Source organism: Schistocerca piceifrons, chromosome 2, assembly GCF_021461385.2.
Source record: "Schistocerca piceifrons isolate TAMUIC-IGC-003096 chromosome 2, iqSchPice1.1, whole genome shotgun sequence".
NCBI classification, from domain to species: Eukaryota; Metazoa; Arthropoda; class Insecta; order Orthoptera; family Acrididae; genus Schistocerca; species Schistocerca piceifrons.
Window position 1 is genome coordinate 562,283,406 of NC_060139.1, and position 21,211 is coordinate 562,304,616.

At 40.0% G+C, this 21,211-nt stretch overlaps 1 protein-coding gene across 1 annotated transcript in view; it reads right to left on the minus strand.

Annotated features, from left to right (window-relative positions):
* Positions 1-21,211, minus strand: part of LOC124774905 (glycerol kinase-like) — a gene marked incomplete in the record, with an annotated part of 266,395 nt that overhangs the window by 54,750 nt on the left and 190,434 nt on the right. Inside the window, 2 exon segments of the mRNA XM_047249576.1 lie at positions 1,464-1,722; positions 1,816-1,898. Coding sequence (XP_047105532.1) covers positions 1,464-1,722; positions 1,816-1,893 — 337 coding nt within the window.

Here is a 21,211-nt window from a genome sequence, read left to right on the forward strand (position 1 = left end):
TTCTCATATGTGGGTCCTGCAGCTTCCTTTTCTGAACCAAGAATTTTCGTAGGGAACACCTTTTAATTTAAACAGCCATCATTGCAGTTGTAGAATGGTTTGCCAGATATTACCTCCTCGTCAATTAACTCTGGAAGCTTCTTGGCCAATGGATAAAGCCTCTCACTAATAGTAATCTGGCGAATACCAAATAGTTTTTCTGTCAATCCAACCATACATTACTGGCAATAAATTGTGAATCATCTCTTACTAATTGTTGCTGAAACTGCTCCTACTAACTGTTGCTGAAACTGCAATGTTTATTCCTGCAATACTGCCCCAGTAAAGGGCAAACCTTCTCCTCTTAAGTGTTTGTGCCACAAAAATAAAGCTGCCTCAACTTCTTTATGCTTACTTTTCAGCATTTTCTTCCTTCCCTTTATTCCACTTACACTAGCTTGGGAAGCACACTAGTTTTCTTTCAGTCATTTTCCTACCTGTAGCTCCAAAGCAATAATTTTGGCTGTTACCCCAGAATCCAATTGCATTACAGCAAATAGTTTCTGATCCATAATCACTACAAACTGTTTTTGCTTACCACACACTTTGGAATCTTTAATTAAAACACAATGGATTGTACAAAACAACAATTTAACAATGACCACACCTTGGATGTTTAGATTTTATTCAGTTTTTGTTCCATGAGATGCTTGTAGTAGGTGTGGAACACATCAGATATGCAGCTGAAGAAACAAGGAACACAGAGCTGCCAACAGAGCTGACCTCTGCGTGTTCACTGTTGTTTGTGAAGAACTGTTCACTGAAGAGTGCTTTCGATAATTTATTCCATATTAACAACACAGTATGTATCTTATAACTGTCATTCTAAATGTGTCCAAAGAACGAAAGACACCCAACATTTTGAAAGGCCACAAAGCATTGTAGCAATTGCTAAAACTTCAGAAAAGTACAGTACATCATCCTCATTTTATCACAGAGAAGTATTATTATAATATTAATGAAGTAGGCTGGATAGTTGAGAGTCTACTGTACTATGCATTCTAATAATACTATAAAATCCAAATCAGAAACAAAAGCACTGTAGTGAAAGATAATAATGATCAATCAAACAATATAAGTAATTGCAACTGCTCTGAATATAATATAAAAAACAGTGGTGAATCTTGGAATTGCAGATAAAGACTCCCTCTGCTCCCTCTAAGGCAATAATACAAATAATGAAATGTAAAGGCGCAGTCATATAACAAAGGTCACATCAAGATATACTTACAAGATAGTGAGAGGAAAGTATGCTGCTACCTATGTTTTTATTGCAGAACATAAAAATAGAACATTTACTAATGTTGCCATAGCCTTTCAAAAATTCCAGTCTTGGTGTAAAAAATTATTATTTTTTTCCTTTTTCTCCACTTTATTTGAAGAAAAGGTCAGTACAAACACATATCTCAATCAGAAAAACTTACCAATTGCATTAAAAAGTGGCCGCCCTGTGACTGAATGCCATAGAACAGCAGTCTCCCTTTGATTTGTAATTCCAATTGTTACTATCCTACGGCTGTCAATATTCTGTGCTTCCATTTTGAGAATAGTTTTATTGATACATTCTCTAACAGCTCCAATAAGTTCCATTGGATCCTGTTCTTGCCAGCCATCGCGTGGGCATATATGTCTAACTTTTATGGAATGATATGCAATTTCCTCTGCAGTGTCTGGGGAGATAACCTGTCAATATGTGCTCTATCAGAGAAACATATTTCCCAAAAGATATAAAATTAAAATTCCTATGGGCAACTGAACAGAGACTTAAAAACTCACCACAAAACTTGCAGTATCAGTGCCTTCATTTATCACTCCAATCAAAGGCGAGGACGATTCATTTGATGTTTCAGGCATTTCACCTGCAATTCAAAATTATTACACCTTTTATTGAAGAATTAATAGTCATAAGTGGAGCACACAGAACTCAGTTTACAATACATTTCAAACAACAGCAACCAAAATTAAGCTAATGTCTTTACAGGAGCCATGAATATGCCAGCTGTCTAAATCGAAATAAAGTTTCTTGTGTTTTAGTTTCAAATCTTTTGTACAATTGATTAACTCAGAGAAAAAGTTGAATATTTAACTAAATGGGTATGGACAGGATGGTTAAAGTTACAGGCTGGCTGTCATTAACAGAGTAACCTTATTGTAAAGCTAAGTGTATATATTTAGAAACATTTTATTAACTCAGTACATTATCTACATGATGATATTTCATGTTTTTACTCTTTTTCTCCTACAGAAAATATTGCCTGATGATCGTTCTATGCTTGGTTAGTGGCTCATTGTCAAACATTTGTCTCTACAGACTTTCTTCAACATAACTATCTGCTCTAAATGCTGCTTTTAAGACGAATGCACCATTCTTGAAATGTTCCACATCCTGACACTCACAGGAACACATTATGTGTCTCTCTTCATCATTCATACAGTCTGTTAACAAGCATTTCATCACTTGGCGATCTCGTAGAATTTCTTCTTCAGATTTCAACTCACATAAAATCTTTCATATAATCATTTGCAAAACAGTTAATAAAGTCATCATGTGTTCCTTGCCACGTAAGATCATAGTATGTGTGGTGTCACCGCCAAACACCACACTTGCTAGGTGGTAGCCTTTAAATTGGCCGCGGGCCGTTAGTGTACGTCGGACCCGCGTGTCACCACTGTCAGTGATTGCAGACCGAGCGCCGCCACACGGCAGGTCTAGAGAGACTTCCTAGCACTCGCCCCAGTTGTATAGCCAACTTTGCTAGCAATGGTTCACTGACAAATTACGCTCTCATTTGCCAAGACGATAGTTAGCATAGCCTTCAGCTATGTCATTTGCTACGACCTAGCAAGGTGCCATTATCATTTGCTATTTATCTTGTGATGCATATACCGTCAGACCGATGTTCACCAATTATGGATTAAAGTTAAGTATTCCAGAAGCTACGTACTTTTTTTACTAGACTCAACTTTAAGTGTTCCAGACCTCACGCCAGCCTGCGTGAGCTTAAACGCGTGCCCTTCGGCCTCCCTTCCTAGTGGTTGGCTGTCTTGCCAGTCCACAAAAGTATGAGCATGACTTTTGGGAAAGCGCCCCTCCCCCATATCTCTCTCTCTCACAAAAGTATGAGCATGACTTTTGGGAAAGCGCCCCCCCCCCCCCCCCCCAATATCTCTCTCTCTCTCTCTCTCTCTCTCTCTCTCTCTCTCTCTCTCTCTCTCTCTCTCCCCCCCCCCCCCCCCTCACTATCTATCTATCTTCAATAGTAGGTGAAAAGAGACAGTAGCCTTTTCAAAATGTCATGCACATAGAGATCAAGAAATGTTGTGCTCCCCCTGATCTTTGCAGCAAGAAATCCACTAAGATTTTATTGCATTGACACACCATGAAAACCATCGTAGACACTAATGATTTAGTGCTTGAAAAACCTTGGCTGCTAATCAAATTAGTAGATAAATAATAGCCTGTATATCTCACCAATTTCTTTATCTTGTAACAACTTTTAGTGTTCAGGCCCTCACAAGAAAAGATTGCATTACAGTTGGCAAAAGTGAATTCAAAAGAATGCCTTCATGTAATACTTGTTTTCAATTCATTGCACAGGTACAGTAATGTTCCTTCTGCATACCATTTTGAGGTGTCAACCCCCGAATATTATCATGGAGTGGTCAAACAAAAAAATCATAACATGAAAATAAATATTTCTTACTTTATTTTAAACCAAATAGGAAAAAATCTACAGTGAGACATTGGAAGTATAATGCATCTTTGTTGGTGAGTAGGAATCCATCCTTTTCATATTTTTTTTAAAAGACAGAATAACTATGTATACCACTCTATTTATGTTATGCTTTAATATAAGCTTTCAGGTTTGTCAACAACCTTTCTTACATGTGTTTGGAAGAAATCAACTAAAATAACATTAAGAAAATAAATTAACACATGCTGGCCAATAAGAATGGATATGGAAATGCCCAGAGTTAAATTCACTCATATCTGAATTTTATTTTCAAAGGACATTTACAACATTTTCCACATACTAAACTAGCAATGCAAAGAAACTGTGATACATTAGTGATTCAATTTCAAAACATTATTTACAAATAATGATCATTCATGGTACAGATACTACGTAATAACAAAATTTAAATGCCATAACATACTTTAATGGAATTACTTATTTGATATTGAATTTGTCAACTAACTTGTATAATTTTAATAATTTTAACTGTCAGAAATTATGATATATTTGAAATGCCTAGGTACAAATCAGTACATGTCATGACTAACAATGCGTATTCCTAATGTGTGTTGCATGAATCACTGCAGGTTTCCCTTTGTCTCTGGAGTAGCACCTGCCAAATTGTACTATACGTCACACAGCTTGAATTACTGCAGACAGCAACAGATGGGGAATGTGGTGTCTCACCGACATAACAAATAGATACTTAAAAAGATGACAGCAGTGAATCCTTTTGATCCTTGAATTCACTGGCAGTGTGCCACCACAAGGGTATGCAGTATTGCGTAGGGCGTGTTTCAGAGTCGGTGTTAAGGCTGGACCAACCATTGTGTGTGGTTTGGACTTAACACTTCTGAAAACACTACATGCAATAAAACAGCAAAATGTATTACATGTGTGTGATTTTTTTTTTTTTTTATCTTCTGCTGCCCCTGCTTCACCTTGTTTCTTTCAATATAAGCTAAAACAAACAAGTATAAACAAACGAAAAACGATTTAATTCTTTTCAACAATGTTGAGGAAATGGCATTTCTATTTAATAATTACTTATTACAAATAATATATGTGAAAAATTCTTAACACTTACATGTAATTCTTTTTAATTTTTCCTTTCTGCCAACATCAATTTAAATCTGCTACAAACAATTATTACTTTTACAGACAGAAACCAATGCAGTAGAAAAATATTGTTTCCGCAGTATCTGTCATTTCATTAGTTTCACCTTTATGAAATATTTAATTTCATCAGGAGAAACAAAAATTCATTTTCACTGTGGATGGAAAAACTTCAGTATGATGACAGTACCAATGAAATATCAGCTGTGCAAGATGATCCCTACAATTTGTACTTGCATTTTTTTCACTTTGAATAGCAAGTTTAATAAAGCTTGTAGATTTTTTAAGCTATCATCATCTTATCAGTCTTAAAGAAATAATCAGGTATAAATCTACATCTACCTTTCACCTATACTCTGCAAATAACTGAAACACGAGGCTGAGGATATTTCACATTGTACTAATTATAAAGGCTTCTTCTCAGTCACTTCTCACTCAGGATTGCTTAAAAATCTCTATATGTGCTGTAATTCATCTGATTTATCCTATAGGAGCCATATGAAAGGGATTGAGTATGTTGAGAAAGAAAAATTGCTACTCACCTTATAGCGGAGATGCTGAGTCGCAGATAGGCACAGCAAAAAAAATATACATGCGCACACTCTGCGGCCTCTTGCAGCTGAAGCCACACTTCTGACTCCAGATACTAGAGACTGCAGTTTGTGTGTGAGTTTGTGTGTGTGTGTGTGTGTGTGTGTGTGTGTGTGTGTGTGTGTGCGTGGAGGGGGGACATGTGCGCAGGTCAATTATTTTCAACAAAGTCCTTGTTGTCCAAAAGCTTATGTTGTGACTGTCTTTCTGTTGTGCGTAACTGCGACGCAGCATCTCCACTATATGGTGAGTAGCAACTTTACTTTTCATAATATTGTTACATTCCATGCTGGATTTTCCATTGTTGGACTGAGTATATTGCTTGATTATTCTCTTAATGCTGGTTCATGTGACACTGCAAGTAGGTTTTTGCTGGCTAGTTGGTGTCTGACTTCAAATGTCTGGTAGTTTAGAGTTTTCAGCATTTCTGTTACTCTCCTGCATGGGTCAAACTAACCTGTGACCATATGTGCTGTCCTTCGCATGCATTCAATGTCCCCCATTCATCCTATTTGGTATAGACCCCAGACACTTGAGCAACATTCTACGATGGGTGACATGATTATTATAGTAAGCAAAGTAGCCTGATTACATTTTCCCAGCATCCTACCAATGAACTGAAGTCTACCACCTGCTTTATCTACAACTGAACACATGTGATCATTCCATTTCACATCCCTACATTCGTTTCACTGAAGTGTTTGTACGAGTTGACTCTCTGATATTTTAGGCATAGGATATGACACTTTTTTTTATTTTTTGAAGTGTCCAATAAATAATAGCTCACTGAGAAACAAGCTATCACTACAGTCTTGTGAACATGATGTCGTTCATCAGCTAACATTTGTTGACAACTTTATTATAGGAGACATAACTCTCTTAAGAGACCAAGACTGGCATATCTGCCTTTCACAGATTCCTCAGTCAGTCATAAGACATCAGCAGAGCACCTGTTAACAATATACACTGCTTTCTCTTGTGAAGAAGTTAGTTTGATACTACCCGAAGTTGTGACTTTCACTGATCTTCAACCAAAATTCCTCTAACACAAGATAAATAGTTAATTCAGGATGAGGTTTATCGATTCACAGTAAGTCACATACGTGCTCAACAAGTCGTTGAGTGAGTGCCTGTCATGGTTTTTGGTGCCACCAAGATCCACCTAAAATTCTGCTCTCTGTACACTGGTTGGTCTCTCATCAGTTAACCATAGATCTAATAATTCATACTGTGGCTAAAAGTCTCTTTTTTGTAATACCACTCTGCTGTGATACTTCTGTATGATGATAATTTGTCTCAAAACACTGAAGAGATCATCTATGAACAAAGAAGGCTGATCCTTCCTTGGCCTCTACATTTACCAAATTTTATCACCGACTGAATGTGTGTGGAGATGAGATGGTTTATTCAGACTCATACACCAAGTGACATGACAAGAAGTTATCAGTGAAATGTGCACTCTCTTTGAAACAGTGTGACAGAATTTATTCCAGTCTATGACATGCAATACAAAGGCTTGTATGCCAGGAAATTGCCCTTGCTATTAATCTTGTGATCAGCACAAGATAGTTTTATTACGTGGAAAATGCTGTTTATTTTGGACTAGGGTTAAGGTATATGAACTTGTCACTTCCCATTATGATTATTTACAGGGAATTAAGGTTACAGTTCAATTATCCAATGTGAACAAAAAGTAATTTTTTCGAGCTGTGTGATGTTTCTTCACAAAACACCATTGTATTTGAAATTGCACCATATGTATAAGAAGTGTGCTGTCTTGATTGGTTACTGGTGTGAGCTCTTTTGCTGATTGCCTTAATGAGGTCCAGCACACAAATATCTCGCAAAGGTGAAAACAATCTGGTATTAATCGGCATTGATTTCTGTAAATCTGAAATGACAATGATCAGATCAATATTTCAATCATCAACTCAATATTTCCACCACATCACTCTCAGTTAAAATGTATTCAAGTTTATAGAAATATTAAAGAGGGATGGCACTTTACAATAATCATGTTTCATCCTATAAATTTCCACAAAATTATGTACAAACAGATTTACGTTCATTGGCAAGTTGATGTGCCATACAACTCTTTCTTGTTACAGTTTAACACAGTACCAACATTGAGGTAAGTAAAACCAGAGTGTTACCTGAATATATACTAATGGAGAGAGGGGCTGACCACAGATCTGTGAAGAGACTATCACGAAATTCGTGTCAAACAGCGCAGGCAAATTTAAGAACACAACAGGTCATGACCTGGGCCACAAACCTCTCAGTAACCCAGGTCTGCAGTTAACATTTTTAAATATTTCATAGTAAATTGATAATGCAGCAAAGTATCCAAAGCCAAAATTAGCTTTAATGTCCCACAAACTACCATTTCAAGAGAGCACAGAGATTGGGCATGGTTATACAGTAGCACTTTTAATTGTTAATCAATTACAGTGTATTGCTCTGGATTCCGATAAAAGCATGTTTATTTGGCAAGACAAGTTGCAAATACTTTGTGTCACTGGTAAGGTACTAGGAAAATGCATTGAGTGTACAAAGGAGATTGCTTACAAAATACTTTTTTGACCCATCCTAGAATATTTCTCAAGTGTGTTGGACCATACCAAATAGGACTAACAGGAAATATTGAACATACAGAAAGAAGGGCAGCACAGGTTATCACAGAACAGGAGAGCATCACAGAGATGCTGAAAAACTGAACAGGCACAAACTTGACAACAAATGACAACTACCCGGTGACAACTTGCATACGACAAAATTTTAAGAACCAGTGCCGACGAATATTGATATTTACACACACCCCCAATGTATCAGGCTCTTTGGGACCATAAAGTCAAGATTAGATTAATTAAAGCACACACAGAGGCATTCAAGCAATCATTCTGCCAAAGCTCCATAAGTGAATAGAACCAGAATTAACCTTAATACAGAGTGGAGTGGGAAGTACACCATGACATGTACTTCACAGTTAATATGGAGTAGTTTGATCACAAATTTTGTTGTTTTCTTTTTCAAATGCATCACACATTGATAACATTAAGTTCTATTTCTACTGCTAGACATGTGACCCTCCACAACTGATGTATGTCATAGCTGTGAAGTGTGTGAATGTGCCAGCTGGTTCCACAGAATTAACAGAGAATGTGTCTACTTTAGACATGACAGGAAGGCAGAAAGGAGATGATGTGTTTGGATGTGTCTATGAACACATGCTAAACAGAGTTGCCTGACTTACTGGAATGTGAATGCGGACTATCTGCCCTGTCTACCAGAATAATGTACCACTGGCAAGCTTGTAACATCACATAAACACAGGCTGGAACACATATACAACCAACAGAGAAGAGTGCCACACACTACCAGTGACAATCAGTTTCACATTTGACAGGAACTGCTGCTGCCAGTCAATACAGGTCCGTCTCACCATTTTCCAACTCAGCACTGCAAAGGGAACTGCATGCAGTGGGCATCTGTAGTCAGGTATCTCTCAAAAAACCATTGCTTATGATAACAACACAGAGCTGCACATTATCAAAATGGGAGAAACAACACAGAGACTGGGCAGTAGCTGACTGAAGGCATGTAATGTGGTCCAACAGGTCATGATTTTGATTCTCATCATATGGTGCAAGGTGTCAATTGAACCAAAGGCCCAATGAGGCCTATAACTAAATGTGTGGAGTATATAGTGCAGGCCAGAAGTGGTCATGTGATAATTTGCAGATGTCACATACCATGACTGGCTCACTCATTCAGTTTACCTTGAAAATGAAGTAAGATGTGTGTTTCAACATTTTCGGTGACCAAGTGCTACACTTTATCCTACATGTTCGTGACGAGTATGTTGTGGACACTCGTGTCTTCCAAAATAAAAACTGCATTTATTGCACTGCATGCATACATGCTGTGTGACGAATAGTGTAGCACCCTGCATACCTTGAATGAACTTCATCTTATAGAGGTCCAGAACTATTTGGGACAACAGGTAAAATATAACTATAAACGTCCCTACAACTTATGCCTCTATGGGATCAAATCATCTGTTAATGACTTCAGCTGGATATGGAAGACATGAAAAAACTTGTGGACACACTTTCTCACTGTACTGAGTCCATTATCAAGGCCAGAGGTGGTGGTAGACAGTATTAGCATGATGGCTCCTGTGAGTGAAAAAACTCTTTATACTGTGAACTTATTTAAGCAAACAGATACAGTACCACAATACATGACATGAACTTCCAACAGTGTTAATTATTTACCAAGCAGTATTATTACACACAAATTTTGTTCACAATGTAGTACTAATTTTAAAAAAAAAGTCTCTGTATTGTTTGCCAATGAGAGACGATGGCAGACACTTCAGAGCTTTCATTTCACCCCACACAAACAGCCTCCATATGAGAGTAACTCTGTTGCTTGCCTTTTGGGTGACTTTTTGATCAATGGGGTGAACATGATTTTCACCTGCCCTTGGTGTCCTGTTGGCAAGCAGGAGGGATCATTTCATTTAGTTTTCAGTGCACTCTTATGCCACAATTGGTGATGACCAGTGTGTAAAATGGTGCACCCATCCAAGTGACCTCTTACTATGCTTTGAGCATCCAATGGTAGTATCACTGCACCTGTAATCTGTGGTAACACTGTCTAGTGCTGTCTACTATATAAATTGAGTTGTCTGATTGTGTTTCTGTTCTTGTCTTTTTAACTTAACCAAAATATGACACACAGTTAAAATGTGTGCTTGTGCATTACGACTTCCTTCCACTGACCACTTCAATTTTATCTTTGCAGTCCAAAGTGAAGGTACTCATTCTGCAACCCTTTTCTAACTAGCCTATAATCACAAGTGCCAACCTTCTTTATACAAATTCAATATCCCACACAAATGTAATATGATACAGGTTCCACACAGTACTCTCATAAACAACATACAGATATTTTGTAAGCAGTCTTCCACAACAAGCTGAATTATTCTTGAATATCCAGCCAAGAAACTGAAACCCTCCATATTTCTTTTCTGAGAGATGTACCAGCCTGAAGTAAATGCTGTTATGGGTATTACTGCAGCTTTTATTGGGTGGTGTTTACTCACAGATAACCAAGACATTTTCTGTGAAAACTGCAACTAATGCTGTCTGCTCAAACATTAATACATGATCTGCACAGTGCTGCTCATATCAACCACTAGTAAGTCCAAAATTATCCCCATGTATGATGCTGTATCTGGATTAAAATGCTGTCCTTTCATATAAATAAGTCTGTGACCCTTTGCAAATCTTAGACATCCCCAACAAATCCAAGTGTTTCTATGAACATAATCTGAGGTAACAAATCTCATAATAATAATGTGGCTGATTGTCTGTATATGTTAAGGGCATACTACATGACATAGTTCACTGTACAAGGAAGAAATCCTACAACTGCCACTCCCAGACTCAACAAAAGGTTCATGAATGGGGTATCAACACTTCAGTATTTATACAGTCAAAACTGGATTCTAAATATTACATTCTATCATCTTGATGCCAAACCAAAATATGGAGGAATATTACATTTATTTTGTGCTTCCTCTAGAGTCATACACACTTTCTCTTTCTGTAACTTTCCCCCACATTGGCGTCCAACATTTGTAAAAATGCTATTTAACCCTGTAAAGATTTCAGTAAACAGGTATCAGTGACACATAACTGAACCTGAAAAAGTTCTCAGGTTCATCTGGAAGTGTTTTGCAAAAGCAACAGAAAGCTGAGAACTAATTATTGGCTGGAATCAATTCTCTTTTTCATAGTGACGACATCTGTGACTATCACAACCACTTCCTTTATGAGAAATATTTTGTGAGCTGATTCTACAAACAACATGACAAAGGTTGCAATTCAACTACTGCATGACAGGTAAGTTACTGTGAAAGGAGCTTCAGCTCTGCAGTTCAAAGACCACTTGAGCATGTGGTGCATTGCACTGAAGTGCCTAACAAATAAAAAAGAAAAATAAAGGCTATAACAATGGTATACAGAAATGACGGCTCTTTTGATACTGTTTATCTACAAATACAGCACCAAGAGAAGACAAAAGTCTATGGACATTTGATTTACTGCCTTCCTGCTAAGGGTTGGAATTCGAAGTCACCTAAGAATGGTTTCTTATGATTCATCAATCAACCATGTAGAAAAGTAGCTGGAGTTCTTAGATATTTGCTTCCAGCATTTTTCATGGGCAGTGTTTGAAGTCAACATAGATAAAATTTGAAGAACAGTGTAGAAAATTAACAAATGTTGATCTGTGCAGGCAACTACTATATTTTAGAAATGTTTCAGAGCTATTGCACTTCTATGTGCCCTCATAATTCAAATAGCATTAATTTGAAATTTATGAATAAGGCTTTACTTTAAGCTTTCTGGCAGATTAAAACTGTGTAATGGACAAAGGCTTGAACTCTGAATCTTTGTCTTTCGTGGGCAGTGCTCTACCAACTCAGTTATGCAAGCATGACTCATGACCCGTCCTCTAAGCTTTACTTCTGCCGTACAGTTTTTCATGGCTTTAGTTGTTTGGCATGAATTATAGCACTTAAATATAACCTATTTTTCTGTATTTTCAGCATAGTTTTGATTCCATCAATAAAGCTGTTTTCAGAGATGAGGAATTGAAGAAGTTGGAATCTGAGATAATTATTATTCAACTTTTATATGATGATTAAACATTTTAACTGCAATTAGTATCTTGGTTGGCTAGCAATTTGGCTACTGTGTGAAAGTATCACAACTCATTTGTGAAATAGTCTTTTCTATCAGTGAAAACAATTATGAGCAAGAGATTTACGGTATATTGATAATTTTTACTTTTTGACCATCTGACTACAACTGAATACAACACAATTTTCATACCATTCACATTTTGCCTTTATTCTCTGCAAGGCATCTTCAGTGGCAGGTTGCATGGACGATTTTTTGCATATTACATTTCCGTTCCTTTTTTGATGCCGTTCCTTCTCTTATAACTGCCACTTGGAGATTTTTCCACATTTCACAGCACTGGGAACTGAAAATTTGTTTTATGCAGTGTTTCAGTTTGTGTTGCCGACAGTTGGCAACGAAACAAAAACATAGCATTAAAGCAAGTGTTCAGTTCCTAGTGCTGTGAAATGTGGAGAAAACCCCAAGTGGCAATTATAAGAAGAGGAATGGCACCAGAAATGAAACAGAAACATAATAAGTAGAAAATCGCCCACACAACCTGCCACTGAAGATGCCCTGCAGAGAATAAATGCAAAATACATATGGCATGAAAATTGTGTTTCATGCAGTTGTAGTCAGACAGTTGAAAAAGTAAAAATTATCAATATACCATTATATTACATGCATCTGAGGGAGACAGGACTACAAGAGTTGAAGATATGAGCAAGGGATACCTGCTGTCTTGGAGAGGGAGTGCACTACTGTAACCATAACAAATGAGATAATTTGGTGTGTAATATGACAGATCTTGGACTGACTGTCAGCATGACAGTACATCTGATCACAGGCAGATTACAGGTGCCTGACATATGAGTTTCTCCATCTCCCCCCGAGTTGTACTGGCAATGGGCTTTATACATGTCAGCATGTGAAGAGTGTACTTTAAACATCTGATTCAGGGAAAACCAGTCAGCTTGCATGGTCAACACCATGGGCTCTCATAGACTACTGTGGCTTTTGAAATAGGATATGTTTGCCTCTATGCAGCGAATCAATTACCCGTTCAATCCTGGATAACTAAAAATGGTGAGCAGCCATACCATCCACAAACATCTCCCAAATATGTGTAGAGAAGTCACCTCACATCACGATATTATGGTTGTGCCCAGTGTTGTCCGCTGTCAGAGGGGTAGGCCAGCAATATGAGAAAAGTGTATTGTTTGTATGTGCAGCACAAGAAATGGAGTCCTGCTCTCAAACTTTGGCTATCTCTCTGATTTTATCACAATTGGTGTAATGTTGCTTGTTCAGACCATATTATCAGCACCAACTGACTTTGCTCCAAAGTGTAGCACACTACAGTTACCACACAACACAATGTGCAGTGATACTATCATTGAATGCTCAAAGCATAATAAGAGGTCACTTGGGCAGGCGAACCATTGTACACACTGGTTATCTCCAATAGTAGCATAAGAGTGCACTGATAACTAAACGCAATGATCCCTCCTGCTTGCCAACAGGACGCCAAGGGCAGGTGAAAATCATATGCACACCACTGATCAAAAAGTCATCAAACAGGCAAGCAAAAATAATTAACACTGTATAGGAGTACATGTCATGTATTGTGGTACTGTATCTGTTTGCTTAGATAAGTTCACAGTATAAAGAGTTTTTCACTCACAGGAGCTATCATGCTAATACTGTCTACCACACACCTGGCCTTGATACTGGACTCAGTACAGTGAGGAAGAGTGGCCACAAGTTTCTTCATTTCTTACATATCCAGCTGAAGTCTTTCACTGATGATTTGATCCCATAGACAGGTATTTTACCTGTTGTCTCAAATAGTCCTGGACCAGATTACATGCCTTCAGTCAGCTACTGCCCAGTCTCTGTGTTGTTTCTCCCATTTTGTTTATGTGCAGCTCTGTGTTATCATAAGCAATGGTATTTTGGGAGGTATTCACCTACAGATGTCCACTGCATGCAGAGTCATTTGCAATGCTGACTAGGAAAACGGTTGAGTATGACTGACAGCAGCAGTTCCTGTCAAGTGTGAAACTGTCACTGGTAAGAGTGTGGCACTCTTCTCTGTTCCCTCTTGGCTGGGATATTTGTTACAGCCACTGTGCTTATGTGGTGTTACAAGGCTGCCAGTGGTACATCATTCCTGGCAGACATGGCATAGTCCTCAATCACACTCCAGTAAGTCAGGCAACTCTGTTTAGCATGTGTTGATAGACACACTGTCCAAACAAACCATATCCTTTCTGCCTTTCCATCATTTTTAAAGTCAAGCATTTCTCAATGTTAATTCTATAGAAGCTATTGGCACATACACACATTTTACACCCAAAATATATGTCAGCAGTAGAGTGACACATGACCACCAGGAACCAGTTCTATGCCCTCTGCAGTACTTCAAAGCAACCAGTTTGCTCTTTTAAGGGGGTGACTCATTTTGTCTAGTGAGCTTTTGGCTACTATATACTTTACAATACATTATACAATCACTAAAGAGCAGCCAAATCAGAAATACCTACCAACAGCTTGTAGGCACCAATCTTCGCCCCAATAATGGCAGACACACATAATGATCCAAATTTCAGAAGATACCAAATGTATTAGGGGGGCATCCTGATGTACTACTGTTACCCATTGCCCATAACTCAGAGAGATTAATCAGGACGAGACTGACGTGTACACATCTCATTCAAAAACGTTCCGAATGCACTCAGTAAGTCAGATGATCTGCGAGGACTTCCAAGATCCTTGTGTCTTTGCCTCTTCCTCAAACTATGCACTAGCAATCGAACTGAACCGCCAATGAACATCAGTGTTCAGGCACCAGTGCTGAGCTCCACCTTTATGACATACAGTGAGCAGAAGTACACATATGAGACATTGGTTTCTGAACATCATTCTGAGGTGTTTGTTCTGGATGGTATGGCAGACCACTGACTTATTTTTGTCCTGCATTTAGCTTGTAAGTGACATCCTGCACAGCCAACACTGTAAATGTTATAATACAGGGGACTCTATGCTGACCCAATTGTCTACATGTTGTTACCTAAAGTAGTCCAAAATGGTCCAGTGACAAGATGCACCCTTGACATGATGCCACACGGGAAGTCCAGTTATCTGCATGACCCAGAAATGGAGTGCCCAATAGATCAGACACAGATGAGCAAATGTGGGAATGCCAGTTCTCTTACCCATTCCACCTATACTGTCATACCAGGTTGCCAGTACCAACTCTGATATCATCCCAGTCATCTGCAATAGTTTCGCACATATTTTTGTGCTATGAATAACTAATGTGTAAGTGTAAAATCTGAAGAAAAAGAAGCATTATTCAACAACATAATAACAAACGGAACCACACAAAATATTTTGTCCAGTATGTGGCAGGTTGTTTTGAGTGTAGTAACATGCTAAGACAAAGAATTTATAAAATAGCTACCAGCCAACAAAATTAAATTTGATGTAAATAATTTTACTGTCTACTGCAATTGCTGGTGCCTAATATTAAGATCATCATCAGATGGGACTGCAGATCACTTAAAAACATGACAAGGCACCAATGACAGTTCATTTTGTAGTGTCCTAGTGCTATTGAAACAATTCCATTTTTGCGATGCTTAGAACTGTAGCATCAAAATATGATGGTTCATCACATGGTCTTGTTGTTGTTCGCAGCAACAAAAAACGAACTACTTTTTTCCGGCTAAAATACTGAGTAGGAGATATGTGAATAGAACAGAAACACCATACAAAGTTCCTGAAGGTGAATAAATGGCTGTTCTTTATCCTATGCAAAGTAAACCAATTTTCTGACATTTGGATCACTAAGATAAAGAGTCGGAGTCAAAGCTGAAGTTGCTGAACACGTGAAGACAATTTGTAGTAACGCTGGTTTTCAACCCACTTCTTATCAACAAGACAGCTTGTATATTTTGCAAAACTGCCTTTCCCTCCTCTTCTACTGTAACTGTCATAATTGCGCCCTGTCTAGTACACAACCGCACTAAGTACTTTTTCTCTAAAGCTTAGTGATGATCCATTTGCAGATTACCAATCACTCATTTTACTTACAAGGGAACCTCCCCATCGCACCCCCCTCAGATTTATTTATAAGTTGGCACAGTGGATAGGCCTTGAAAAACTGAACACAGATTAATTGAGAAAACAGGAAGAAGTTGTGTGGAACTGTGAAAAAATAAGCAAAATATACAAACTGAGTAGTTCATCGGATGATATGCAACATCAAGGACACTGGGACTGCAGGAGCGCCGTGGTCTCGTGTTAATGTGAGCAGCTGCGGAACGAAAGGTCCTGGGTTCAAATCTTGCATCAAGTGAAAACTTTAATTTTTTATTTTCAGTTTATGTGACAAACGCTTATGTTTTCATCACTTTTTTGGGAGTGATTATCACATCCACAAGAAAACCTAAATCGGGCAAGGCAGAAGAATCTTTTTACCCATTCGCCAAGTGTACAAGTTAGGTGGGTCGACAACATATTCCTGTCATCTGACGCACATGCTGTCACAAGTGTCGTATAGAATATATCAGATGTGTTTTCCTGTGGAGGAATCGGTTGACCTATGACCTTGCGATCAAATGTTTTCGGTTCCGATTGGAGAGGCACGTCCTTTCGTCTTCTAATCGCACGGTTTTGCGATGCGGTCGCAAAACACAGACACTAAACGTATTACAGTGAACAGAGACGTCAATGAAGGAACGGACAGATGATAACTATGCAAAAATAAAGAAAGTAAAATGTTCACTCGTGGGAAGACTTGAACCAAGGACCTCTCCTTCTGTAGCTGCTCACGCTACCACAGGATCACGGCGCTCGTGAGCTCACTTTTGCCTTGATGTTACCTATGTAGCCCATGGACTACTCAGTTTGCATCTTTTGCTTATTTTTTCACAGTTCCACACAACTTCTTCCTGTTTTCTCAATCGATCTGTGTTCAGTTTATCAAGGCCTATCCACTGTGCCAAGTTATAACTAAATCTGAGGGGGGTGCGATGGGGAGGTTCCCTTGTTAGAAACAATCCCTTTCTTTGTCAAAGTATATGCTGCGTGGATAGTAGTGCAATGCCAGAGAAAGACAGGCTCAGGTTTAAATCCCAATCAGAAAAAGTTTTAATTTTTGACAAACTGAATTAAATTTCATTTGGCGTTTCCTCTGTTGACATATCTTGTCATCTTGGTTTTTCAGCAAAGAAAATTATTTTCATTTTGCTACTAGAGGATGGAAGGGCACTTATATATTAAAAAATAGTAACTGCCTCATTCTTTAACCATGTGGTACACCATTCGTGATTTGCCATTAATTAGGCACTTGCATCAGTTTCGATCTGAAATCATTGTCCTATATGACTCACACTGTTTTTATTAGTTCATTATCAATAGGCGGTGATTTCCTTATTCACAATGTGTAACGTTTGAGACTGAAGCTACAAAATGAGCGGTAACAAACGATGTGTCAGTGATTTTTCACTGACTTTTAACTCGGCGCATACACTCTAACACCCACACACGCACATGATACAATAAAACAGGTACTATCGGTAAATCAGAACTTCGTCTTTTAACGCTGAGGACATCGCTGCAAGTTGGTCTGGCCATACAATTAATGTGCACAGGTTGCGTATTCGTTTGAAATCCACAAGACACCGTCAGTGTTTCGGCCGGGGTAACTAGACATTGCAGAAGCAACATGGGTGCATCGCTTGACGACGACAGTACCTGTCAGTCATGTCCCGAGCGAGAGACCCAGGGTTGGGTGGCGCGCGCACATCGGCCTGTGGTTGTACCGGCTCCTCACGCGCCTGCTCCCCGCCGAGTACTGGCGCGGCTCGTGGCTACGCGCCGCTATTCCCGTCCTGGCGAGACACTGACCCGCGCGTGCCCTCGCCGCCGCTGCCACCGCCGCCATTCCACAGACACCTGACTGCCCCCTGCGTCTGCGGTAGCTTCTAGCTGGCGCTGCGCCACCACGTGCAAAGGGCGCGGAGACCGCCCGGCAGCACTCGCGCTCGTCTCGAAATGAAGCGTTCGCAAATCTGATTCCGCGGGGCACGAACTTTTGGAACAGACCAGAGTGGTTATTCGCTTGTCGCACAAGAGAGGTGAAATGAGGCGAGATTACGCAGGGCCAATTCCAATTCTCGTGCTGGATTACCAGTAGAAGACCTATACAGTGATCTTCATACACTCATACACAGAGATGGTGGAAGTTTCAATTATCACATCAAATAAATCAAGTTAGGACTATGAAAGCTGGTGACTGTGTTAGTTGTTCTCTTCTACATGTTGTCAGTCTGCAATGGAGACGTCTTATAAATCCAATATGAAATTTTCACTATGCAGCGGAGTGTGCATTGGTCTGAAACTTTCTGGCAGATTAAAACTGTGTGGACCGAGACTCGAACTCGAGACCTTTTCCTTTTGTGGGCAAGTGCTCTCCGCAGTATTCTTTGTTCCATGAGTGCTAGTCCGTTAAGTTTCACAGGAGAACTTGGTGCAGTTTGGAAGGTAGGAGACGAGGTACTGGCAAAAGGACAGTTGTGAGGACGCGTCGTGAAACGTGCATGGGTAGCTCACTCGGCAAAGCACTTGCCCGCGAAAGGCAAACGTCCCGAGTTCGAGTCTCGGTCTGGCATACAGTTTTAAACTGCCAGGAAGTTTGCTTATAAATCACTAGTGCGTCCCATCTCAGAATATTGTTGAAGTATGTGGTACTCATACCAGGAAGGACTAATGGGGCATACTGAACATGTACAACGAAGGGCAGCAGGAATGGCCGGGGAATTTTTTGAGTCTCGGTAGCGTGTTCGGGAGCATACTGAGGGGCTTCCACGCCCCTGGTAGAATGACCAATATCTGCTCCACCTTCTTTGCTTTCGTCCTCCACCATCGTGTCACGCTCCAGTTCCCAGTCGGGTGGTGGTACACCAAACCATTGGTCAAACAGCATGTTGCTACAGCACCCGCTCTCCGACCTTTGAGATTCTACAACAACGTAGCGAAGTTGCAACAAGAATGCTACTGTTGAACCAAAGTGAGCTGTTTAGGAGGGAGCTGTGTGAACAAGCGCGCTTTTGCCACATAAACGGTTTTATAGCGATAGACGTCTGTTTGGTAACAGTCGGTTCTTAATGGTGGTACTCGGACCAAATAACACTGTCACAACAGCGTGCTTTCGAAATCTAGGGTTGGGTTGTTTTGGGGAAGGAGACCAGACAGCGAGGTCATCGGTCTCATCGGAATAGGGAAGGACGGGGAAGGAAGTCGGCCGTGCCCTTTGAAAGGAACCATCCCGGCATTTGCCTGGAGCGATTTAGGGAAATCACGGAAAACCTATATCAGGATGGCCGGACGCGGGATCGAAATCTAGGGCTGAGGGAAAGACTTACTCGCTTGGCAGAAGATAGGAACACGAGCGGTAGGAGATCTCACATACACCACCCGGTTAATTCTTAAATCTTTTTTCTTTATTGGTTTATTTTTTCGATCAGTTTTTGCGTCCCTTTTGAACTTGCGCCCTTGGTGGGTGTCTATCTGGCCACCCCCTCGGTTCAGCCTTGATACTGCCACGGAAATTTTTAAAAAATCTGACTCTTCAAACGCTCGCAAACAGACGAGAATTATTCCGCGAAAGCCCACTTACTAATTTTCAAGTATCAACAGTACGTGACGAACCTAGAAATACTCATTATCCCGCTACGCACCACTCCCTGTGGGACCGTGGAGACAGGATCCGCACTAGTTGAAGCACGTACAGAGGCATTAGCGCAGTCTTTTTCCCACGCACCATACGTGTTTGGAATGGGAAGCAACTCCAACATGTAGTATGTATGTACAGATTTGCCTTACAATGCGACATATTTTTAACCAACATGGATGGCATGGCGAGGATCCTGGTTGTTCAAGTCTGCACTCAAGCTGCCCAGGAAACATTCCAGCTCGAAAATGAACTGGTAGTCATTCTGGAAATGCTTGTCACTGAATTATTTCTTTCTCCGACGTGAAGTCATTGGTTGCCTTGTCAGGATAATAAGGGGGTTGAGGAAAACATTAATACGCCAAAGAAGCAGCATATGTGACAGTGTCTTATGCAGAATGAATTAGGGCAAACATACACCCTTGGGCAGTTTCCCCACGACGCTTCGTCTTGACAGTCTCCCGTCTGTTCTTCAGGAGTCGACAGTAGCATGCTGCAGTGACGGTTTGCCCCTTACGGGCATAATCCGTTGGCACCACACCACGGCAGTCTCAAAAGACATTCAGTATCACTTTAACCGATAACAGTTGGATCTTCGCCTTTTTCGGCGTTACTGAGCCGTTGCGTTTCCATTACTTGCTTTGTTTGTCTCGAGATCATAGTGATACACACAGCACTCGCCCATAGTGATCAGGCTGCTATAAAAATCACCTGGATTGCCCTGACACAGCTGCAACATTTTCGCTGCTGCCTCGTTTTGGGGGCTTTTTAAACGGAAGTAAGCAGTCGTAGAACCCAGCGATCGCCACGTTCGTCGTGTTCACACTGTTGTACAACGTCAAAGCTGTTGAACAGTTTTCACCTTTTCCACTGTCGCTTTGAATCTAGTCCCTCGACTGTGGTACGGAGGTTTTCGTGCACCGAGGTTTCTACTTGCGATTCCCAGTTTTTCACGGAGAGATGGTCTGTCACTTCGTTCCTCGTCGTTCGGATATGTCTTACCACATTGGAAGCGTCTCTATCACCTAGCCCTGTGTCATGTGATGGTGCACCTACATCAACTGAACATGGATTGTCGCAGCGTTGTTCCCCTTGAAATGCCCAAAAATAATCAGTGCACAAAACTCCACTTTTATCAGTGGGCCGCGCCATTATACACATATCAAAAAAAGTTTTGCATCACCCCGGTTCCCAGAACTCCTGAAAACAGGCGTTGACTGTGGATATAAACAACCATGCATGAGCAGCGTCTATTAGACGGACGGGGTCAGACAGCCGATCAGTTCCAGGCA